The sequence below is a fragment of the Trachypithecus francoisi genome, unplaced genomic scaffold (assembly GCF_009764315.1).
Source record: "Trachypithecus francoisi isolate TF-2019V2 unplaced genomic scaffold, Tfra_2.0 Lachesis_group1, whole genome shotgun sequence".
NCBI lineage: Eukaryota > Metazoa > Chordata > Mammalia > Primates > Cercopithecidae > Trachypithecus > Trachypithecus francoisi.
This window is the reverse complement of record NW_022681454.1, coordinates 35,979,810-36,001,960: the sequence shown is the minus strand read 5'-3', so window position 1 is coordinate 36,001,960 and position 22,151 is coordinate 35,979,810. Positions and strand designations below refer to the sequence as shown.

Here is a 22,151-nt window from a genome sequence, read left to right as displayed (position 1 = left end):
CTGAAAAAGTAGCCTGGTGTTAGGTTGTTTAAGTGATTTTCTCATTTGACCTTACCAAATAATCCCAGGATGTATATATTATTTCTACAAATAAGAAAATGAGGCTAAGAAATGAAACAAGTTACCCAGGATCATAGAATTAGTATATAATAAAACAGAAAGTGAAATTTAAGTTTGTTTGATTCCCAAAACAAATAATTTTTTTTTTCACTTCTAAGCGTGTTATGTTTGTCTGGGAAAATATGGGTGTGAATATCTTATTTTATAGGGACAAATAGGGCCTTATTACCTCTTTGCACAGGAGATAAAATTTACAAAATAGATGGATCTTTCTCACTTTTTTGAAGTCATGGTCTCCTAGAGAATCTGATGACAGTTCTAGACCATATCCAGGGAAATGAAATAGGAACATACACATTCCTATCCAGGACTATATCCAGGAACATACACATTCAATTTTAGGTACCTTCCAAAGCTCATCCATGAAATCCCAAGAGTTCTACAGACACAGGCTTAAAACTCATAATGATTTTCTTGAGAATATAAATAAAGTGAATCCAAGAATAAAACATTCTCTCCAAATCTTCTAACTCCCTACAGTCTTCTAGTTTTTGTTACTGTAATTGAAATAGCAGTAATTTGCAAAGTGTTCATGATCTGGACAATTGATCATTTTAACTACTTTCCTGTCTACTCAATTCTTTCCTCTTTAAAAAAAGGTAATGTGTTTCTTAAAGCTATAAGAAATATAGCTTTAAGAAATATAGCAATATTAATAATAGTGGCTATATAAATTTTCATAGGAGTAATTCAAGCTGAATTACTGATTTACAATATCTTTGGGAGATATGAAATGGAAATTTTATTCATGTGTAAATACTATGCATGTTGCTATAGTCTAAGTGTTTGTGTCTCCTCAATATTCATGCATTGAAATCCTGGCCCCCAAGGTGATGGTATTAGGAGGTGGGTCCTTTTGGGAGATGATTAGGTCATGAGGGTGGAGTCCTCATGAATGAAATTAATGCCTTTATAGAATAGGCCCAAGGGAGCCCGTTCACTTTTTCCACCATGTGAGGACAGAGCAAGAAGGCACCTCCCAGACATCAAATCTGCCAGCATCTTGATCTTGGATTTCCAAGCCTCCAGAACTGTGAGAGATGAATATCTGTTGTTTAAAAGCTACCCACTTTCTGATGTTTTGTTATAGCAGCCGGAATGAACTAAGACATGTACTGACTATAGAAACACATACATAAGTAGGCATACTGAAGCACTTCCCACATTGCATTTACTTACTCCTTTTCCATTATGTTATTCTTGTGCTTTATATTCTCTGAATCATTGGGAAGAGTACTATTTATATATTTCTTGGAGATATCACATATTATTGAGGATGTGGTCATATCTTCTCTTGGGCTTTCTGAGGTTTCTTGAATTTTTCTCTCTGTTGTCTGGATTATGCCATGAATCTCTTTCCTGTTGTCATTTATGTTCTCAACAGTCATGTGTTGTATTTGTTTATCATCTTCATTTTCTGCATTATCTGGAAATATTTTGTTCTGTGACTCTTCTTGCCCCAGTACACATCCTTTTAGTGATGTATTGTTTTCTTTTTCCACTAATGTTGAACTCATCTGTGTTTTATTTTTTTCTAACTGGACCTGGTTTGTGTAATGACTGTCCTCTCCATTTGTGGGAGAAACAGTAACTGTTTCTATGACATTTAGTTCCCCTTTTGCAGCAATGTCTGCTGCTTTGGTATCTTGAATGGAGGACATTGTCTGCTGTGGAGTACATTCATCATGCATGCTGCATAAATTACACATCTCCTTTTCTTCTTTCTTTAGAAGTGCAGCAGTGCTCCCCAAATGTTCAGCTATTTTTATGAGGCAGTCTATGAAAGTAACGATTTCTACACACACATACATAGACACACAAAGAATAAATACAAAACTAAACCAAATTATGTTTCTACACTGCCATCTAATGAAACATGGCAAGATAATTTTAGAAACCTACAAAGACCTTTACTGGGCATTTAAGCCAATCTCATGGAGGAGAAGTAATTGTACAACTGTCACTCTTTTAACAATTGTAGGATTTACAACAAACCACTTTTAACATGGTAGCAAAGAGTAAATCTAATCCCTCTTGCTTATAAAATAGATACTTTGAATATTTAAAGACAAATGTCATAACCTCTCGCTCCCCCAATAAGAACTGAAGTCAACATCTCCCTCAATTGTTTTTCATTTGCTATGATTTTGAGAACTGTTCTTTTGCCACTGGATGTACAACAGTTTATCAATGATCCATTTAAAATACTGGGCTGAAAATTAGGTGAACACTCCAGATGTGGCTTCGTTGGCGGAAACACCATACCTCCATTATTTCTGCCAATGTAGATGCTATGTTTTGGAGCCCTGTTACTGCTATAAGAATTAGACTAGGTTCATAGTATTCCTCCTGATGAATTTGTGATCACTGGAAATTTTCAAATTAGTCCTTCAGAGAATAGCTCTGACCATACCAATTCTCTGATTGGAACGTGAAGTGACTTTTCAAAGCCTGCTAACTCAGGTAAACCTTCTTCATTCTGGAGTAAACTCTCAGTATGGTCAAATCTGATATAATCTCTCACTCCATCATCATTCTTCCCACGCTCCTATTTGTTCATCCTGCTTCTCTTCACTACTGAGGTCACCTGATGACTTCTTGCAGGCTTAGTGCCTCTCTAGTCTTTAGAATTCAGTTCTAAATTAAAGGAATATGTAATTTAAGGCCCCATAACTTAGTGTTTTTAAAATTATCACCAACTCATCCCTTCGCCAAGTCCTTGTTTTTTTCTGAATATATATTTGTCTTGTTATGTTGCCAAGGACCGTGTTCCATTCCCTCCAGAGATTAAAGGTCTGATTTTGGGCTGCAGCTGATGGCTTCTCAGTCATGCTGCCTTTGGAAAGATTTCCCTGATGCCCACTATTTGCCCTTTAGACTGAATTTCTTAATATTGTCTACCCTGGATTTCATCATAGATGGAACCTGCCCACTTATCCTGATACTGTATTATTTAGAGTTGAATTTCATGATGCCACCTATATGCTTATCTGGAGTAACTGTTGTTATCTAGGATTATATTCATCGGATTCCACATTCTTCCTGCCTTACTATACTTTTCCACATCCATAACTGGACCTATTCCCAAGAATCCCTCTCCAGCCTCAGTGTGTGGGGATCCAATTCCCTATCCCAACCCACTCCAGTCTTCCCAGTAATTTTGCAATTAATAAGTCTAAGCTCAAATGACCCTAGAGATAGAATATTATATTCTGATTTAAAAAAAAATAAAAAAATAAAAATAAAAAAACTACTAGCTCTGCCTCAAACTAGGCCTGTATTTTCCTGTCTCTTACGTCTTGGATCCTACAAAAACTATTTCCTGCTGCATAAGTCCAATTCATTCTTTAAACTTCAGCTTAAATACTACATTTTTCTAGCAAACTTCTCAATTCTCCACCCTACAGATGGGATTCAAACTGCTTCTGAAGTCCAAAAGCACTTCATTCATGTGTTTCTAATGGGACTGGCCCCAGTGTCCCTGGCATTATTGTGCATTTGTCTCGACTTATTTCCCGTATGAAATTGTTAGTCTCTTGTGGACAGAAACTCCATCTTAGCCTTGTTGGTATGCTCATAGTCCCTCTCAGATCTTGCCCTAATCAATATTTCTTAGAGAAAGAATAAGTTATTAAAAAAATACTTGCCTTTTCTCCAGACACATTGATTCTCCTTGTCAAGCAGCACATGCAGCTGCTGGCAGGTGGAATGCAGGGTGCCTGCGGTGTGCTCCAGCAGCTGGTAAAGGGCCCTGCTGAGCTCCTGACCCAGAAAGACCACAGTGGCCATCCAAGTGGCCCCACCAGCCCCCTCACAAAGGTCATCACCCAGGAGTGCCTGCTTTAGCATCTGGTTTTGTCTCCAAATCTGCTTCAATATTTGGCTCAGTTTACCTGAGCCCATGTATTCCGTATCCATTTTATGGTCCAAAAGTGGTATTTTCTCTCCTGCCAGTAAAGCCTAAAGGTTTTGCAAATTCAAACTTGGTGATGGTTATGTCTCCTAAACTCTAGGAGATGATCCAAGTCAGCTAGCCAAGCACCTTCTTACAACATAGTGGTTTATTCAGTTTGGTGTTGACCAGTGAAAAGTTACTAGGTGACCAAAGAAGGGACGTTACTGTACTGTGGGTGCTACTGTGTACAGAATACATTAATCACTGGGGTAGAGCTAACTCACACGATCCAACTCTCTATGTGAGTTTTACAAAATCAATATACTGTGGAAGTCCCAAATACTTTTCAAGTTTTCAGGCAACAAAATATGGATTCCAGGTGGGATAAGAAGTTTATTAATCAAAGGTAAACTGTTAGAACAATATTGCTGGCAGGATTCCTGTAAACTTAAAAATATTTATGAATAAAATAATGTGATGTCTGATTTGCTTCTAAATAAGCATAGGGGTTGGTAGAGGTATAAAATTTGCTGTAAGAATTAATAAATGTTGAAGCTGGATATGGTTCCACATGGGGTCTTGACAAGTCACTCTAATTAATGTGTATATGTATAATATTTGTATAACCAAGAGTTTAAAAAGATTCCTCTACTGGAGCAGAGCCTATTGCCATTGGTTAGGTAAGTATAATTAGCATCTTCTTATATGGTAAATCTGCAGAGGCTGAGATAAGAACTTGGCCTCTAATAATTTCCCTCTAATTGGATAAAATGCCCTTTCACTGAAAGAAAGCAAACCTGAAGAGTAGCTTTCTCTAAACTAGCAAGGAGTCTTTACCATGTGTAATTAAAATTCAGATACAACAAGCTCTCCCCACTGCTGCCTGTCTGCCTGCCAGCACATCATATATGGGGCTATGCAATATAGCACTTGAGGGTATTTGGAGGAAACCAGAACAGTCTGCCTCCCTCTCTCCAATCCCACTGCTCAAGGAAGGGAGAACACACACCCATGCCAAAGGGAGAGGGCAGTGAGTACATTCCAGAGAGGCTCATGTTCCCTCAGGGGTACTGGAACAAAATGAAAGCTTTTCAAAAGGAAGCCGGAGTGCTTCCCTCCCACAGGCAACACATTATCTCATCTTAAGCCCTGGAGTTCTAAGAGCTACACTCAGGGCACCTGGAAGACAAGATGGGAAAAACAAGCCCAGAGAAAAAATAATGAAGAATGACTGCCACTGCACTAAAGACTGTCAAAGCCTCTGAAGGAAAAGGAAAGGAGCCGTATTGAGTGACTGGTGGCTGTGGAGTGGAGAGGGGCTCCTTCGCTATTATGTGTCTTGTTTTTCAGTTAACTTCTGTTCACTGAAAAGGGGACCTTTTTTGCAACATGAGTTCCTATCACTTCATGGATTGGATCATATAAATCTTCTCAAACTAAAGACTCACTCATTCAATTTTATTTTCTTCCTCTTACTCCTTAAATAGATGTCATTCTCAATAATAATGTATACATGGTTTTAATTCAATGCCAATTTTGAAAACTCCTATAGCATTTACTGTGGGACAGGAACTAAGTGCTGGAGATCAGCCCTTTTTAGGACTTCAAGAGACAGGTGCATGAACAGATTATTAAAATAAAGCTTGGACTGTATTGAGAGCTAGAGGAGAAGTATAAAGAAAAAGTATCATAAAAGCTTTGAGGAGTTAAAAAAAAATTCTGCTTAGAGGCCTGGAAAATGTTTGAATTAGAAACTAAAGGATAAGCAGGCTATAGAGTAAAAGAAAAAAATATTCCAGCATAGGAAATAATATGATCAAAGTCATGGCATCATGAGATTACATAGTAGGATCAAAAATGTAAAAATATGGCTTTGGAGGAAGGTTCGGTTAATGAGTCAAGAAAAGTAGCAAATGAAGAGCTCAATAATTGTGGAGAGTGAGGAGAAGAAATTAGAATTTTGGTTTACAGATAAGAGAGAAATTGAATAGATTTAAATCAGGCTGCAATGTGATGAAATCTGTGCTGCAGAGATGCAGCTGTATTAGACAGCAGAGATATAAGAGTTAGAAGGCTTGAAGGTCTGTAATAAAACAGCAACAGAGCAAATGAAAGAAGGGGATGGCATGAGAGGGGATTTGAAGTATAGTGGATAGAACTTACTAAACTTACCAAACCATCAGATTATAGGGAGAGGACTAGAAAGCACTGAAAATGCATCCATTTATTTATTTGAGAAATAAATATACTAAGAACTATGCTTAGTATTAGCATATGACCAAAATATTTAATTTAGGTGATTACATAGACTATGAAACTATTGTTTAATTTTAGATTTGTTGAGTTTGAGGTAACTCAGAAAAATTCCTTAGAATGTGTCTGAAGTTTAAAAATTAGAATAATATTGGCATATTTGAATGTCATCAATAAATAAGTGGTAAATGAATCCCTGGAAGTAGAAGAGATTAATGGAGAATTTACCAGGCATATTTTAAGTATTGAATAAAACTGATCATGAAATGCTGCTTGATCACTTCAGCAATCTACATTTATTTCTAGATATGTGGGAAAATCCTTTCTCAGGGAGAAAAAACAAACCCAGACATTCTCTTCGTTTCATTCACATTTGCTATCCTCAAGTTTAAACTTGTTCTCTGTTTGGCTTCTTGTTCTCTGTTTGGTCTCACTATTTGCCAAGTGAGACCTACCACAGGCCACACTGCATTTACTTGTTAAAACATGCATCGGCATGTTCCTTCACCTTGTTTTCCATTAATTGATGTCACTAACCACAGAAAGAACAGAAATTTGCAGTCAAGACACCTACAGAAGTTCACTGCAGAAATTCATCTGAATGGTTTTAACATTTGATTATCATCTTCATTGTTGCTACTAGTTATTATGACTCCTTTTACTTTCTTACTGAGAATTCAGTGCTTCCATTGATGTTAGTTTGCAGTCTTGAATTCATACCATTATATGGTCAAAAGACAATAGTTTTTCTTAACATTAAAAGTATCCAAGTGGATTAGAAATAAAATTCCAATAGTAGGATAGTTCCTGTTTACTATCTAAAGAAATAAAAATATGCAATAGGGCTATCAATGACAGGCTATTAATTCCAAAGGAAGTGAAGACAATAAAGTTTTAAAGCGTAATGAAGAGTGCTATTTTTCATGGCATTTATAGTGGGTAGTGGTGGGTAGGTCAGATGTAAGTAGAAGAGTTATGCATGCCTGAAGTATCATGAGTCAATGTTATTAGTTCTATAATGTGATTTTATTTTCATTGAATTTCTGTAGTTGCCTACATCAGAGACTTTGGTACTTACAGTCCAGAATAATTGTTCCCCTTTTGAACATTCATATTGAATGTCTGGTCATCTTTTGTCTGTTTAAGATAAACTCATGCATTTGGATGATGGGTGGATGGAGAAGGAAAATAAATTGTTTTCTTTTTGTTGTGTTTTTGTTTTCTTTAGTAACTTTCGGACTAGTGAAATATAAATTATACATTCAAAATTTTAACGTGCTTATCAATTTTAAAATGTTTTCAAGGACCAAGTGGTAAAAATCAAAGCTGCTAACACTTCTGAGTAAACAAAGTAGATTAGATATATATTCCATATCTGATTTCTAGCGAGATGCCCTGAAAAGGATAAAACAATATACAAATCCCAAAAGATAAAGAAAATGGGTGATAATAGACAAAAGATGTCAATGAACTCCTGGAAGACTAAAAGTAGATGGGCAAGTAGTGAATAACCAAACAGAGCTGAAGCCTAAGCACCCAGACAGTGGAAAATAGGTGAGTTCTTGTCACAGAATCTCAGCAGTTCCCGGAATTAGAGACAGTTAGGACCTCTGAAAGTAAAGGTAAACTTAGGGCTGTAAACAGGTGTTTTTGTTGAAACTCTGTTTGGAGAGCAGGTAGATTCCTAGATTCCTCTCTTCTGCCCCAGAGAGCCAGGCAACAATCTCTCTCCCACCCATCAGAAGCTAGAGACTTCCTCTATGAATAAATGGGGGCAGCAAAGCTCAGCAGAGTAGAGAACTGGAGGGGGTGCTATGCTGACAATGAGGTTAAGTGAAATTCTACAACGTTAAATTATGAGATCCCGCTCTATTCTTCTGCTCAACTCCAAGAACATAGGCTGGGAAACATAACCTCCCAGGCAGAAAACGCAAAGTTTCCTCCACGGAGTAACTGAACACTCCATGAGAAAAACCTACTGACAGTGAAACTTACAGTGTCCCTCGCCCTATTTTCAACCCCAAAAGTCTGCTCTGCCCCCGCCAGATCATCCACAGTAAAGCTCCACATCATATAAAGATTCCAAACTAGGCTCTTCATGCCTCATTTTAAGTGGAATAACAACCAAGGAGGTCGGGCATTTGAAAAAGCCTCTAATATAAAGCTAGAGACTAAAGTATACAAACACAACTAAAGAACTTGGGCGGGGGGGGGGGGGGGGGGGAACACAGAACTTCCCTGTGTTTACAGGAAAGAGAAAATATCAAATGCATCTATAATTAGCATGTTCAGAGTACTAGGATAAGAAAAAATAATGCACTCACAAGTCAAGAAAATATTTTCTTTAAAAGGGGAGCATTACGGCAATGAGAAAAGACTCACAAAAATTGACATATGATAATAGAATTTTCTTAATATGGGAAAGAAAAAGAGGTTGAGTAAATTCCCCAAAACATCAAACAAAAAGACAAAGAGATGGACAATAGGGGTAAAATGGAGGTTAAGAAAATTAAAGGTTAAATCCAAGTGGTCCCACTAATATGAGTTCTGGAAAAAGAAAACAGAATGAATGAAATTATCAAGGAAATAATATAGAAATATTTCTCAGAATTAAAGTATATGATATTCTAGACAGAAAGAGCCCAGAACAGTATATGCAAAAAATAACCATAACCAGTCATATCAAATTCACACCAAGGATCAACATTCCAGTAGCCTCAAAAGAGGGAAAAAAGTGTCACATTTAAATCAAAAGGCATTGAACTTCTCTACAGCAACACTAAGACCTAGCAAATAATAAGTTGTGATTTCAATATTCTGAGGGAAACCTCTTTCCAATTCAGGATTCTTTTTCCGCCAAAGCATCATTCAGGTGTGCAGAGAAAGAAAGGGCATTTTCGGGTATGCAAATATTAAACTATTTATCTCCCATGTACCCATTTTTGGGAAGCCACTCACATGAACTCTATCACAAGCAACAGAATGACACAAGAAAAACGCAGACATAGGAGTCAGGAACTGGAAAATCCAGCAAAAGAGAGAGAGCTAAATCAAATGCTTTAAATGATGTCCCAGAGCGACAGTAATGCTGTGGTCCTAGAAAGCCCCCATTCCAGACTGCAGTAGTCACCGGAATGCTTCAGAAGTCTGTCTGCAAGCAGAAAAAATTGAACTGACAAATTAGCTGATGTTTTAAACATTTTAAGAGAAATTTTACAATTCTGTTAGAGAATTGAGGAAAAGCATTGTTGATTATTTAGCAACAAAAACAAAAGACAATTATTAAAACTAGCAAAAACTAAATTGTAAAGAAAAGGATATATAATTATAGTGTATTGCATAGTTCTGTTATGAATAATATTGACATAGCCATAATAATAAAGATGTCCGTAATTACTTTAAAATAAAAACTGTGATATATGCGTATTATTAGGATGGGCATAGGAGGCATGTACATAGAGAATGTATATAGCAGCGTGGATACAAGAGAGCAAAAAGTCTTATTTCTAGAGCAGGAAGTCAAATATTTAAAAATAAATCAAACATTTAAAAACAAAGAAAAACTATTAGGAATCTGGAGGTAAGTGCCAGAAGAAACTTCTAGAAAGTTTAATGTGATTGCCTCTGGGAAAAGACATGGGAAGGAACTAGGCAACTGCTGACTTCCAGGAGCTAGTCTGGCACCACCAGCAAAGCCCTGAGGTTGCTATCAGCTGTCCTGGTACTCACAGCCAGGTGTTAGCATTCTGTTGAACATTAAAAAAAAAAAATCACATGACATCATCTACTATGATGGATCAAAACAAATTGAAGATCACTCTACAATCATGTCTGAACACATGAGCATTGTTTAAGCCACAAAATACAAAACATTCCTCTCTCTCAGCTAATACGAATGAGGACTGCTTCTTAACAATTGCATCTTTAGCATTACTCTAGTCCGCCCTCTCTAAAGATAAGACTTATTGAGATAGCCAATCACAGATCATAACCACTTTTAGACAGCATCCAATTCAGAGCAGGAAACTTTCGTCGGGTCACCCAACCAAAGCCCAAATCCTATTATAAGTCCCTTTTAACATCCTTTACCTGAGACACCCCTGGATTCTCTGTGGTATGAGTTTTTCCTCACTGAAATGGGTAATGAGTCCTGCTTATTCAATTACAGGTGTGCTGCTGATGGCATTATACTGGAGGACAATGAGAGACGCTCAGGCACTTGGGGAGGGCGAAGGGCAAGCTGCAATGATCTGTTGCTTTTCTTTCAAGTTGTTGTCATACTATATGATTTTTAAAACTATGTGTGTTATGTTACTTTGATATAAACTAAATTCGCATGTTAAAAATGAAATAAGCCAAATGTTGCATTCCCTAGGGATCCTTCGATGGTGATATTAAGGTTGACACAACGCATAACTTCAAGTGGGTTACTTCAGATCAGCTAACATACACTCTGTTGAGTTTGTAAGAAGTAATTCACTATTTGAAAATGCTTGGAATGGGCCGGGCGCGGTGGCTCAAGCCTGTAATCCCAGCACTTTGGGAGGCCGAGACGGGCGGATCACGAGGTCAGGAGATCGAGACCATCCTGGCTAATACGGTGAAACCCTGTCTCTACTTAAAAATACAAAAAACTAGCCGGGCGACGAGGCGGGCGCTTGTAGTCCCAGCTACTCGGGAGGCTGAGGCAGGAGAATGGCGTAAACCGGGAGGCGGAGCTTGCAGTGAGCTGAGATCCGGCCACTGTACTCCAGCCTGGGTGGCAGAGCAAGACTCCGTCTCAAAAAAAAAAAAAAAAAAAAAAAAAAAAAAAAAAAAGAAAATGCTTGGAATTTGGTGGCACATGCATGCTCAAGAATGAACTCAAATTTAAAGCAATCAAATGAACTGGGCATGAATTTCAAACAGAGGTAGAGTAATATCTGGTAATGGCTTAATATCAAATATTTCATCTGGATCACAGAGCTCTAGATACAGCAGAAGGTCAACAAATGTTTGATGATTAAGACAATGTTGAAATGTAATAAACAATTCACACATTCTTTTAAGAAAATCATGTCATTCTCCCACCTAGAAAATAATTAATAAAATTCCTTAATATCACAAAATATGTGGTCAGGTTCATATTTCCAATTGACTCTCAAAGGCCACAATTATTTTTACACAATTTTTAAGAAGTAGGTTCCAAATAAGGTACTCAAAGGTAACTAACTCTCTTTTAATAATTCTCATATGAATTATGACAACTGAAAAATGTATTAAAAACATTATATGCCAACAATGGAGAAATTTAATTACAGGCTAGAAAATTATCTTTCATTTTTGTCATTTTTATGTGGATGAGGAACAGAGGTAAAGGAATTAATTTGAAAGAAGTCACCAAAATTGAAAAGTCAGTAGACATATTTGCAGAGATATTTTCATTCCTTTGTGTTTAAGTAAATTCTTTACTATTCCATTAAAGTAGTTATTGATTTTGAGATGTTTTGTTTTACATAGAAGTTTAGTATTGAAAGTTCTTATTGGCAAGTTCTGCATTCACTATGTAAATAAAATGGTTTAGTGTGAAGAACTGAACTAGAACTGAAAAGTAATTATGAGTATTCAATTATTTGGTTAACAAAAGCTCCTTCTTAACACCATTAATGGCCTCTGAAATTAACATCAGTGTTTTGGATTATAGCTTTGCAACATGTCTCCGTGAGTCATTGTTGTGTTTGTAAAGATTATGACTCTATACAGTCATGGGCCTATGACATGAAACTAGTGAAATAAATTTTCATGAAATCAATGAAATAAAAACTAGATAGTTTTATCTTCTGTCAAAATCTTCTGAGACAGATGTTAAAATGAGGGTGTGCCAGATGCATTGCTACAGTATACTTTATGGTATCATAGTATTTGGAATGTGTTTCTGTGCCATCTTCATTGCTGGACTTCCACCAAGATGTGACTAGTGATTTAAGAAGTAGTTCTGAAAAAGACAAAGAAGAAACACATGAATGAAAAAGAGTTTCTAAAAAAGGAGACAAAGAAAAGGTCTCATATGTTCTGACACTAACATATTCCTCCCAAATCACTTCCAGGTTCTCTCTTTTACTTCTGGACAATTATAACAAAATTCATCAATTAAATATGACTGTCCTATTTTAGATCTTACCTCCTTAAAAAGTCCTTTCTACCTGCACTCCATGACATCTCTTAGAGATGTCGTACACTCATCCCTTTGAATGTTGAATTGTCAGCAGAAATATCCCTTGCACTGTACAAATAAATTTGCAAGAATCAAATTCTTTAGCATAAACTCAACACTCAACATCAAGAAAATTCTATCTTGAAGTAGGGAAATGATACAAAAGTTTCACATATATATATGTGAGAAACAAAGACTCTTGAAGGCTCATTGTGTACAAGGTCATCCTTCTAGTAATGATGAACACTATGGGCTCCTGAGGTATTCTCAGCTCATGCACATTTAGCTGGAAGAGCTCAAATATTTCTAAAAAGCAACAAATCAGGCATTCTTTTGCATCATTTCCCTACTTCAAGATAGAGTTTTCTTGATGTTGAGTGTTGAGTTTATGCTGAAGAATTTGATTCTTGCAAATTTATTTTTACAGTGTCAGGGATATATATATATATATATATATTTTATATATATTTATTTATATATATTTATATATATATAAAATAATGGACAATATTAAGCTCTTTAGAAGTATAACTATTTCCCCTCTTAGACTGTTGTTATCTTGACACATTTGACCTTATGCTATCAATTATCTTACATTATTTATATCCACTATAGGTATTAACCATGTCCAATATCAGAAGAGAAAATGTTATCAATCTTCTTTTTTATTTTACTTCCCCTCATCATTGTTCTTATCACCAGGTTCAGGGACATTCTAGAACCTCAGTGAGTGGCAATGAGTGGGAGGAACAGCCATGGCTGGACCTAGGCTAGCATGTTTATTATGAAATCATCACTGGCATCTCCTTTCTGGCCACGTTTCCCATCCACCTACCCCTTTCATTGTACCTTCCAAGTTACTCTTTATCTCTTGCTGCCTTGCATCATCTGTCAAAAAATCACCTGAATAAAGCCACTTTCATTAGAGTCTCGGCAGGTGTCGAGTCTCCTCATCAGCATTATTTGATTATTATTATTATTAGTTTTGAACACAGTCTCACTGTGTCACCCAGGTTGGAGAGCAGTGGCATAGTCTTGGCTCACTGGAACCCCTACTTCTGGGGTTCAAGCGATTCTCATGCCTCAGCCACCAGAGTATCTGGGACTACAGGCATGCACCACCACACATGGCTAATTTTGTAATTTTAGTAGAACGGAGGTTTTGCCATGTTGGCCAGGCCGGTCTCAAACTCCTGGGCTCAAATTATCCACCCACCTCGGCATCCCAAAATGCCGAGAGCCACCATGTCAGGCCCTATTTGAATTTTTAAAGAGTGAATCTGTAATAATAAAATCTGAAGCTTCTATGGGATGTCTTTCCAGGTGCATCTCAGCCTATGTGTTAGGTTTGTATGTGAAATGATATCATTAGGAGCATTTGTTTTCAGCACTGTCAGAAATACATAACTACTAACTGTTTCATTTCTTAGTTCAGAATTAGCTGTAACACTCCAAGGAAGTTGCATTTGATTTTTTAAAATTTATTTTAACTCCTTGTGATAAAAATGAGAGCAAGGGTGAATTAATTTCTATCCTAGTGGAGAAGTCATTTTTGTTAGGACAGAGGCTATCCAAGATTGTGCTACTGTTTAAAGATGTTATTGCAGTTACTGGCAGACCCAGATAACAGCTCTGATGTAATCCCAGATTCCCATATTGAATTAAATCTGATTTGGGTTATTTAGGTCACATATTGAAGAAATGCCCTTTCCGTGTCATTTCTCTGTAAATAGTGGGTGTCCTTTGGTTTTCTCTATAATATACATTTATTTTTGGAGCTCATTAAACAGGTTAGGCAATTTAAATAGGTCTAGTCAGTAGACAGGAGTTAAAGCTGAGGATAGAGAAACTCTCTGTGGTATTATCTAACACACAAGATGAGGGTTGTTCTTAATTCTTGGCTCCTACCTACAAAAGCACTGAAAGAGCCATTTGAAAATAAGGTCTTAAAATTAGATCCATACTTGAAATGAAAAAAAAAAAAAAAAAAAAAAGACTTATCGCCTTTTATATTTGCATTTCTTAGGAATATTAATTTTGTTTTAAAAGCAAAAGGTTTAATAGATAGTGGATGTTATAAGAGCCGTTTTGTCCAGGTGGGGGTGAGAGTAAGAAAATTTGAGCTTAAATAGTATAGTACAATTTGCTTTCCTCATCTCTCGTCTCATAACTGCTTTTGCTGCAAATACGTGGTTGCAATCGCTTCTTAATCTTAAGTCAATCTGCATTTTTGAAAGTCTAAAATAAACTGAGTGCTTAGGAGTTAACGATCTCATTATACTTCAGTAATGGTGCCATATGAATTCATGTGATTATACAGGATAGTACAATAAAGTCAGAACCTCTGATGGGAAGTGGCTTTCTTGTGTCTTGAAGGAGTTAATTCCTCAGTGTCTCAATTATGTCCTAAGAAGGACCGAAGGTACTAGGAAATATATGCCAGAATGTTCAGTACTGGAGGACTTCTCTTATTTCAAAGGTACAAGAGTAATAATATATTCACTCATGGAAGAAACTGTTGCCTCTGTTTGGGCTCTTTTAAAAACCACAATTTCATTCATTAAATTTTCAAAATGTTAAAGATAGCTTAGAATAGTAAAAAGGAGTAATTTCTAAAAAACTGATGATTACTAATTCAATATCTGGAAGTACAAGGAGCCCTCGGATCATATTTTATGAAACAAGAGGTAAGATTTTAAGATATGCATTGTCAACATATTCAAAATAATTTTATTAAAAATCTCTAGATTTTTTTTTTTAAAAAACAGACTTTCAAATATTTTACTGTATGTCACTTGGTCTCATTTCAGCAATAAGATCTAAACTGAATACCTGGAGAATAATCTCAACATTCAAAGATAGCATGAGACATGCCATAAATTAAACAACAACAACAACAAAAAAAAACAAGAAAATATCTTCAGTATGTTTTTTGAGAAGCGGTAATTCACACGAGGACTATTTATGAGTAAATTAGGTTGTTATGATGACTTTTTAATGAAAGTTGGAATTCTTGTTCTGGTCCAGAGAGATAGTCATGTGTTCGAATGACCTTGAAGACTGTTTTTTTGAGCCATTACGTAATCCAGCAGCTGTGGCAATGCCCTTTTCTGAGATACACAAACAAAGAAGCAAACTGGAATAGACAAGTGAATTCTTGAGAAAGTTTGCACATCGCCATGTGTGTAGAGCATCAGCCTCCATACAACATTAACTGTTTCCAAATGATAGTGGTGATGCCCAACCTGCAGTTTAGGTGTGAGATTTGGGTCAGTAATTGATGTCACAGCCCATCTAGGGATGACTTTAATCAACATCACCTGTGAGCCATGAATAGCACAAACAGCAAGTCAAGATCATCAACAGTAATCCACTACAGGGAAACCAAATGTATTACCAAATCTCTGCTGGCTAAAAATGAGCAGTTATTCTCTGTATAACTACATATTACAGAGAATAAAGGCCCTAAAGTGAGTCATTTGTCCATCAGGCAATATATAGTGTTTATTGTATACTAAGCACTGTTCTAACCTTGTAAGTGGCTTAAATAGTTTTTCTCTCTGTGGATCTTAAAAATCTAGCGGGAGTGACTAAACTTGCATTTGATAAAGATCAAAGAAAACTAAAAATGTGCATTCAAAAGAAGAAATGAGCAATGTATTAAACAAGCTGTTTAAAGAATGCATGAAATAGACAAGAAAGCAATGGAAACACAACAAATAGATGTCAAATATTAAAAACTCGAGATGTCCTCAAATGCAACTTCAAACTGTTGCATAGACCTCGATTTGTGGAAAGAACGGGGGAATCACAGTTGAACTAATAGTGCAGCAGTCAGGTTAACTTCACAGTGAAACCAGCCCCAGGGATGTAGCCACAGCCTCGAAGCTGTTTGTCTCCGTCAGCTGGTTACACCAAGCACATCCTGTTTCCATGGGGACAAGAACTGGGAAGCAGCCATATCTTGAACTTAAAAGAAAGAAAGAAGGATCTTCTGGGTTATGTACCAACTCATTATTAATGATGAGACATTCTTTTGCTCAGTCCTTGAATTTCTCATGCTGGTGGATTTAGTTTAATTTGGTTGACTCAGAGAAGACTTTGTGGATGTGAATTTGAATGAAAACGCAAGGTTTTTTTTTTTTATTATTATTACTTTTTCTGGCCTACAATGTGTAAGACATGAAAGAAATAATTTTACTCCCGCCTGCTCTTTCTCTAGATGTTCCTGGGATTTTTACCTCTGCTGTATATTACTTGCTAAAGCAACTTTTCCCCTATGTTTACTCTCAAATGATTTTTTTGGATACAAAAAGGAGAAAACAATGGAAGTATATATTATCAGATAATTACTTCTAGCCCCTTTCAGCCAAATCTTGAGATTTGAAGTTTGGATCCTTTACAAGTCTTCAGAAAAGTGTTTTATGCTATGGCTGATTGCATTAACTACACAAGATACAGTTTCCTTTAAAGTTTTGAAAGATACATCTTTTGGACAGCCTCAATATTAAGGTAAAATATAGCTTATAGCACTTCATAAGGTCAGGCTCAAAGGACTTCTCACAAGTAGACAATTCTATTTCAACACTTTTGAAGAAAACAACGGCAACCACTGTAAACGGCTAAACAAAACATCAGAAATAGAATCAATATCAGTGGCATCTAAGTATACATACAGAGTTACACATACATTCTATCATAAATTCCATGTGTTATAGAGAAATAAAATTCATCCATTTTGGTGAATGTTAATAATTTCCACTTTCGACACTCAGCTGATCAAGATAACATAAAAGCTTGTTTATTTAACGAATGTTCACTAAGCATCTATTATGTGCTTTCACATTTGTGTGTCTACTCTTCTAGGCACTGAGAAGAAAAGTTTCATTTCTGAGGCAGCTGAAATTAAAGTATGTATCTTATATCCTGTTTGTGTAGGTTAGCCTACATGATACAGCTAGCTAGCTAACTATGTTAGTGGGACTTAAACAAACACATTTCTATTGCTATGTAATCTGCCCATATCATATAATTTTGTTTGGATATCAAAGTAATGCTACAGGTAAATAAATACTCAACCTGTTGCAGCATGCAAGGACTATCTGATATTTCACAACAAAGTTAATGCCAAGGTCCTTCAGATAGTATTGCTCTATCATGACTGCTAGAATAAAGTAATTAGTAACAGTTATGCTTGAAACAAAGCAAATTGCTGTATTTCTGAATAGTTACTGAGTCTATTCTGTTGTTGTCAAGCTTAGAATCTTTTTTTTTGCACAGTATATACCAAAACAGTATGTTTTTAAGCTGGTTATATAATAGTTTCACAGAGCTACTATAATGACTAAGAAATCGTAGATGCTTTTGTTTCATTTTTTTTTCCCAAAATGAATTAGCTCTTTTGACTGGTTAAGGATCCATTTTCATGACATCAGACCACTGAATGGAATTTTGAGTTCTTAGAACTTCAAAAGCTTCATTATCTGATGTAACATTCAAATCTAATTTGAAAGGAAATGCTTCATACAGTCCACGTCCTCAGAATGCCTTTGTAAAGAGAAAAGAGTTAAGAAACTTCCTCTTGCATAGTCACCTCTTATTGTCATTCTTGATGTTTAAATGTTGAAACAGAGTAAGAGTAAAATTAGAAGAAATCATACAATTCCACAGCTGGAAATGATCCCTTAGGTCTTCCTAGTCCAACTTTCATATTTTATGAATGGAGATACTCAGGGAAGAGTTAGCTGGCTCTCATGATACTACAGAGCCAGATCTGTAACCAATCAGCTTCGTATTCCAGTGCTATTACCTGACACAGGTTAAACAAAAAGATTATTTCCTTTCAATAAAAAGCTATGAGATGTAAATTCACATGCTTGCTTGAATTGAAACTATTCAATTTTTCACAACTCCTTTCAGTATTCTTTCTTCTTTTGTTCTTTTTTTAGAGATGAGGGTCTTGCTTTGTTGCCCAGGCTGGAGTGCAGTGACATAGTCATAGTTCATTGCTGCCTCAAATTCCTAGGCTCAAGTGATCTACCCACCTCAGCCTCTTGAAACTCTGAGATTACATTCTTAAGCCACGGCACCTGGTCTGTTTATTTCTAAAACTTCTTCAGTGATTTGTAATCATGGTTTGGGCATAGTAAATGCTGATATATATGTACATATATAATTTATTTAAAATTTTATAGCCTACTTATTTCCATCCCCTCTAAAAAATCCAACTATTTAAGCTTACCTAAAATAAACTCACAAACAATATGAGTACTACTAATAAAGTTTTAAAAATAAAAAATTTTACAGGGAAAAGAGAAAAAGTATTACTAGGAAAGAGGAAACATCATTCTTAAGCATTGAACTTCACACTGAGTTTCCTGGCCATCAAGACAATGGCAGAATAAAGTCTTAGTCCCATTTTTATATGAAAAGAGGTATAAAACATTTCTGCCAGGGAGAGAAAAGGGGAGGTAGCTGAGAAAGACTTGGTTTGACCTTGGTTGAAGAAGAAAAAGAGGGAAGGAAGAAATGAAGGAAAGGGAAGGAAGGAAGGAAGGAAGGAAGGAAACAAGGAAGGAAGGAAGGAAGGAAGGAAGAAAGAAAGAAATTTGAATGGAAGCATTTTAGATGGGCCCTGCCATTTTAAGGAATGATCACCCTAGCCATCAGGTATGGAATTACAGATGATTTTAGCATCTAGATCTTTACGTAAAGGATATTAATATAATGAACAAGGTCTCCAAAGGAGGCTTTGAAAAAGTATCAAAATGTCTTCCTGGTTCTTATATTGAATCCAGTGAAAGCATTTGAACATTAAACTGTCCTCCTGGGAAATAATTTTCTTTTAGGCAATAGGGTACTAACTTAGCATATTCTTGATCATCTCAATGGAAGCTGAAATAGAAGATAAAGCAATGGAAGAAATGAAGATTAGCTTATCCTTTATATATTATATATATCCTTATTCATATATTAGATCAACTATGCTTTGGGCCAGAATAAGTGTCAATCTAATCAATGTTGCATTATATTCAGTGAGGTGAAGTGTATCTTCACCTACTCGGATTTCCTGGAACTTGGAAAAGGTTGCAATATTTTCTTGGATACTCTTTCAGAGAAAACTTCACTCTAGACAAAAGATGAGTGGAAGTGAGTGAGAACATAGGCATGGAACAGGAAAATTTCCATGGATGTTCATCTGTGTGGTCTCAGGACAACTGGATTTTCTCATTCTAAGTACAGAACTTTCCAAACATAGCCTGGCTTCTGTTAGGGAAGGCAGGGTATGTGAACTATGAGTGTAAACTCTATATAAAGAAACTCTTATTTTGAAACTCTATGTAGCGAAGAAAAGGTCTAGAATTAGCACCCAGGCAGTTTTGTTGGTCTAATCAAATTACAGATGTCAATTTTTCTGAATTATTTGTTTATTAACTTTCCTTTTTTTCCCTCTTTGGTGCTAGATCTTATTTTCTTAGTATGCTAATATTTTTTCTTTCGCAGTTGTGTTTATCCATGTCATCCAAGAAGGAAATAGCAGTACCAGATTAAACGTGTAAGAAATGTATTACGGGAATGGCAAGGGAGAGAAAAGGGGAGGGAGCTGGGAAAGGCTTGGTCTGACCTTGGTTGAAGAATAAAAAGAGGAAAGGAAGGAATAAAGGAAAGAAGGAAGGAAGCAAGGAAGGAATTAATTTGGGTGGAATCATTTTAGATGGGCCCTGCAGTTTCAAGCAAATATCAATATAGCCATCTGGGAGGTCTCAAGCCAAAACTCTCTACTCTCAAAGGACTTCTGGGTTTCCCAGCAACAAACCTGCCTTGGCGTCACTGCCACACCCAGACATTGGCCCAGAGCCAAGAAGTAACTGTGGTCCTAAAGCAACTGAGGCAATGAGTTTCAGAGCTTAGCAGCTAGAGCCATTGGTTAGTTACATTCTCAGCAGTCAGGGGTCCAAGATGCACATTCTCATGGCAGCCACAGCAATATAGATATTATTGCTCTAATGCACCTTGAGCAAGTTAATCATATTACTTCCCCCTTTTGTCTATTTGTTTAATATATCATAATTAAAATCATTTTTTGAATATTCACTAGGTGACAGTGTTAAAAGATTTTCACACATTATGTCATTTCATCTTCTCAAATACCCTGTTATGATTCCCATTTTACAGATTACTTAGTTCATTTTCTTACACAAACAGGCTATGATACACTATTATATTACCTTGGTAAAACTAAGAACTACATTTCCCAGAATCCCCTCACCTATATAGTCCCTTCCCAATATAGGGTTAGCAAACAGAAAAGCTTGCGAAAGATTTGAAAATTGGAAGTGATGCAGCAGACAATAGTCTGTGAAAGCTGTTTTGCAGTCTGAGGAGGTAATGGATAGATTGGTGGTGCTCAGTAGGTTCCAGTGTGCCTTCATTCTCTGCTCTGCTGCTAGGTCATCCTCCAGCCTACTGGCCCTAAAGATCAATGCTGGCCTCAAGACATACTTCCAGACATTTGGCTGTGGACTCCTAGAGTTGTAGAGTTGGTCTCTGCAGGGAGCACTTCCTATGGGCTCCCCTTTGTGGCTCAAATTTAGCAACTGAATATACTCAGCTTCTCAGATTAGCTCCTTGCTAATTTCTTTTCTGATCCTTTAACTCCTCCTCCCCCCACACCTTCTAGTTCCTTCCACCATTGTATAAAGTCTAATTCCTATAATGAGTCCTTTTTCCTAGAACACACAGGGACTTTCCTCCTCTGCCTGAACCTTGACTGATATAGCACCAGTGCAATAAACATCTGTTGAAGGAATAGACAATTTACGCCTAGCCCAGGGACTGAGATCTATGCAGTTTGGACTCAGAGACCAACATCCTCTATTTTGGATTAAAGCAAGCAGAATTCATTTGTTTCAAATACCAAATGCGTGAATGAAATTTGACCAGCAGTTATCGAAATTAAAATAACTCACTTGTAATGTGAAGTACCTTATTTGTAGTTTCTCAATGTAATATTTCATCCTACTGTTTCACAATGTGTGATATGTAGAGCCAAAATTTTGTTAAAAAATTAAAAGAGCATGAGCACCTACAAATGTACCTGGTTGAGACTTGTGATTTTTGCATCCTAGAATGCAGAGGATAGAAACAGGGATTATCAGTCAAGCTGCTAATATTAAATAATGTCTACTGTGTCTAAAATTGCCTGTAAAATGTATCTTCAAGATGCTCAATTAAGTTATTCAATATTATTATGTAATTTAAGAGATCCCGCCCTACCCCTGCTCTACTTCAACCAGATCTGTATCCGTTTCATCTATTTTATTTTCATTTCCTCTGAAGATTTTGTTTGAACAAAGAAGTCTTTTTTCTTTTCCTTTTTTTTTTTTGAGACAGAGTCTTACTCTGTCACCCGGTTGAAGTGCAATGGTGTGATCTCAGCTCACTGCAAGTTCTGCCTCTTGGGTTCAAGCGATTCTCCCACATCAGCCTCCCAAATAGCTGGAATTACAGGTGCCTACTACCACTCCTGGCTAATTTTTGTATTTTTTTTAGAAGAGACAGGGTTTCACCATGTTGGCCAGGCTGGTCTTGAACTCCTGACCTCAGACGATCCACCTGCCTTGGCCTCCCAAAGTGCTAGGATTACAGGTATGAGACACTGGGCCCGGCTGAACAAAGGAGTCTTCCAAT

At 36.6% G+C, this 22,151-nt stretch overlaps 2 protein-coding genes across 2 annotated transcripts in view; both read right to left on the bottom strand.

Annotated features, from left to right (window-relative positions):
- The window catches only part of DTHD1 (death domain containing 1), a 66,404-nt gene extending 62,366 nt beyond the window's left edge, over window positions 1-4,038 (bottom strand). Inside the window, exons 1-2 of the mRNA XM_033215967.1 lie at window positions 3,768-4,038; window positions 1,300-1,915 (exon numbers count right to left, since the gene is read on the bottom strand). Coding sequence (XP_033071858.1) covers window positions 1,300-1,915; window positions 3,768-4,038 — 887 coding nt within the window. The remainder of the gene's footprint in view (window positions 1-1,299; window positions 1,916-3,767) is intronic.
- Window positions 4,039-11,472: 7,434 nt separating this feature from the next.
- Window positions 11,473-22,151, bottom strand: part of LOC117084887 (translation initiation factor IF-2-like) — a 32,138-nt gene continuing 21,459 nt past the window's right edge. Inside the window, exons 6-7 of the mRNA XM_033213314.1 lie at window positions 21,559-21,585; window positions 11,473-12,242 (exon numbers count right to left, since the gene is read on the bottom strand). Coding sequence (XP_033069205.1) covers window positions 12,222-12,242; window positions 21,559-21,585 — 48 coding nt within the window. The 3' untranslated portion in view covers window positions 11,473-12,221. The remainder of the gene's footprint in view (window positions 12,243-21,558; window positions 21,586-22,151) is intronic.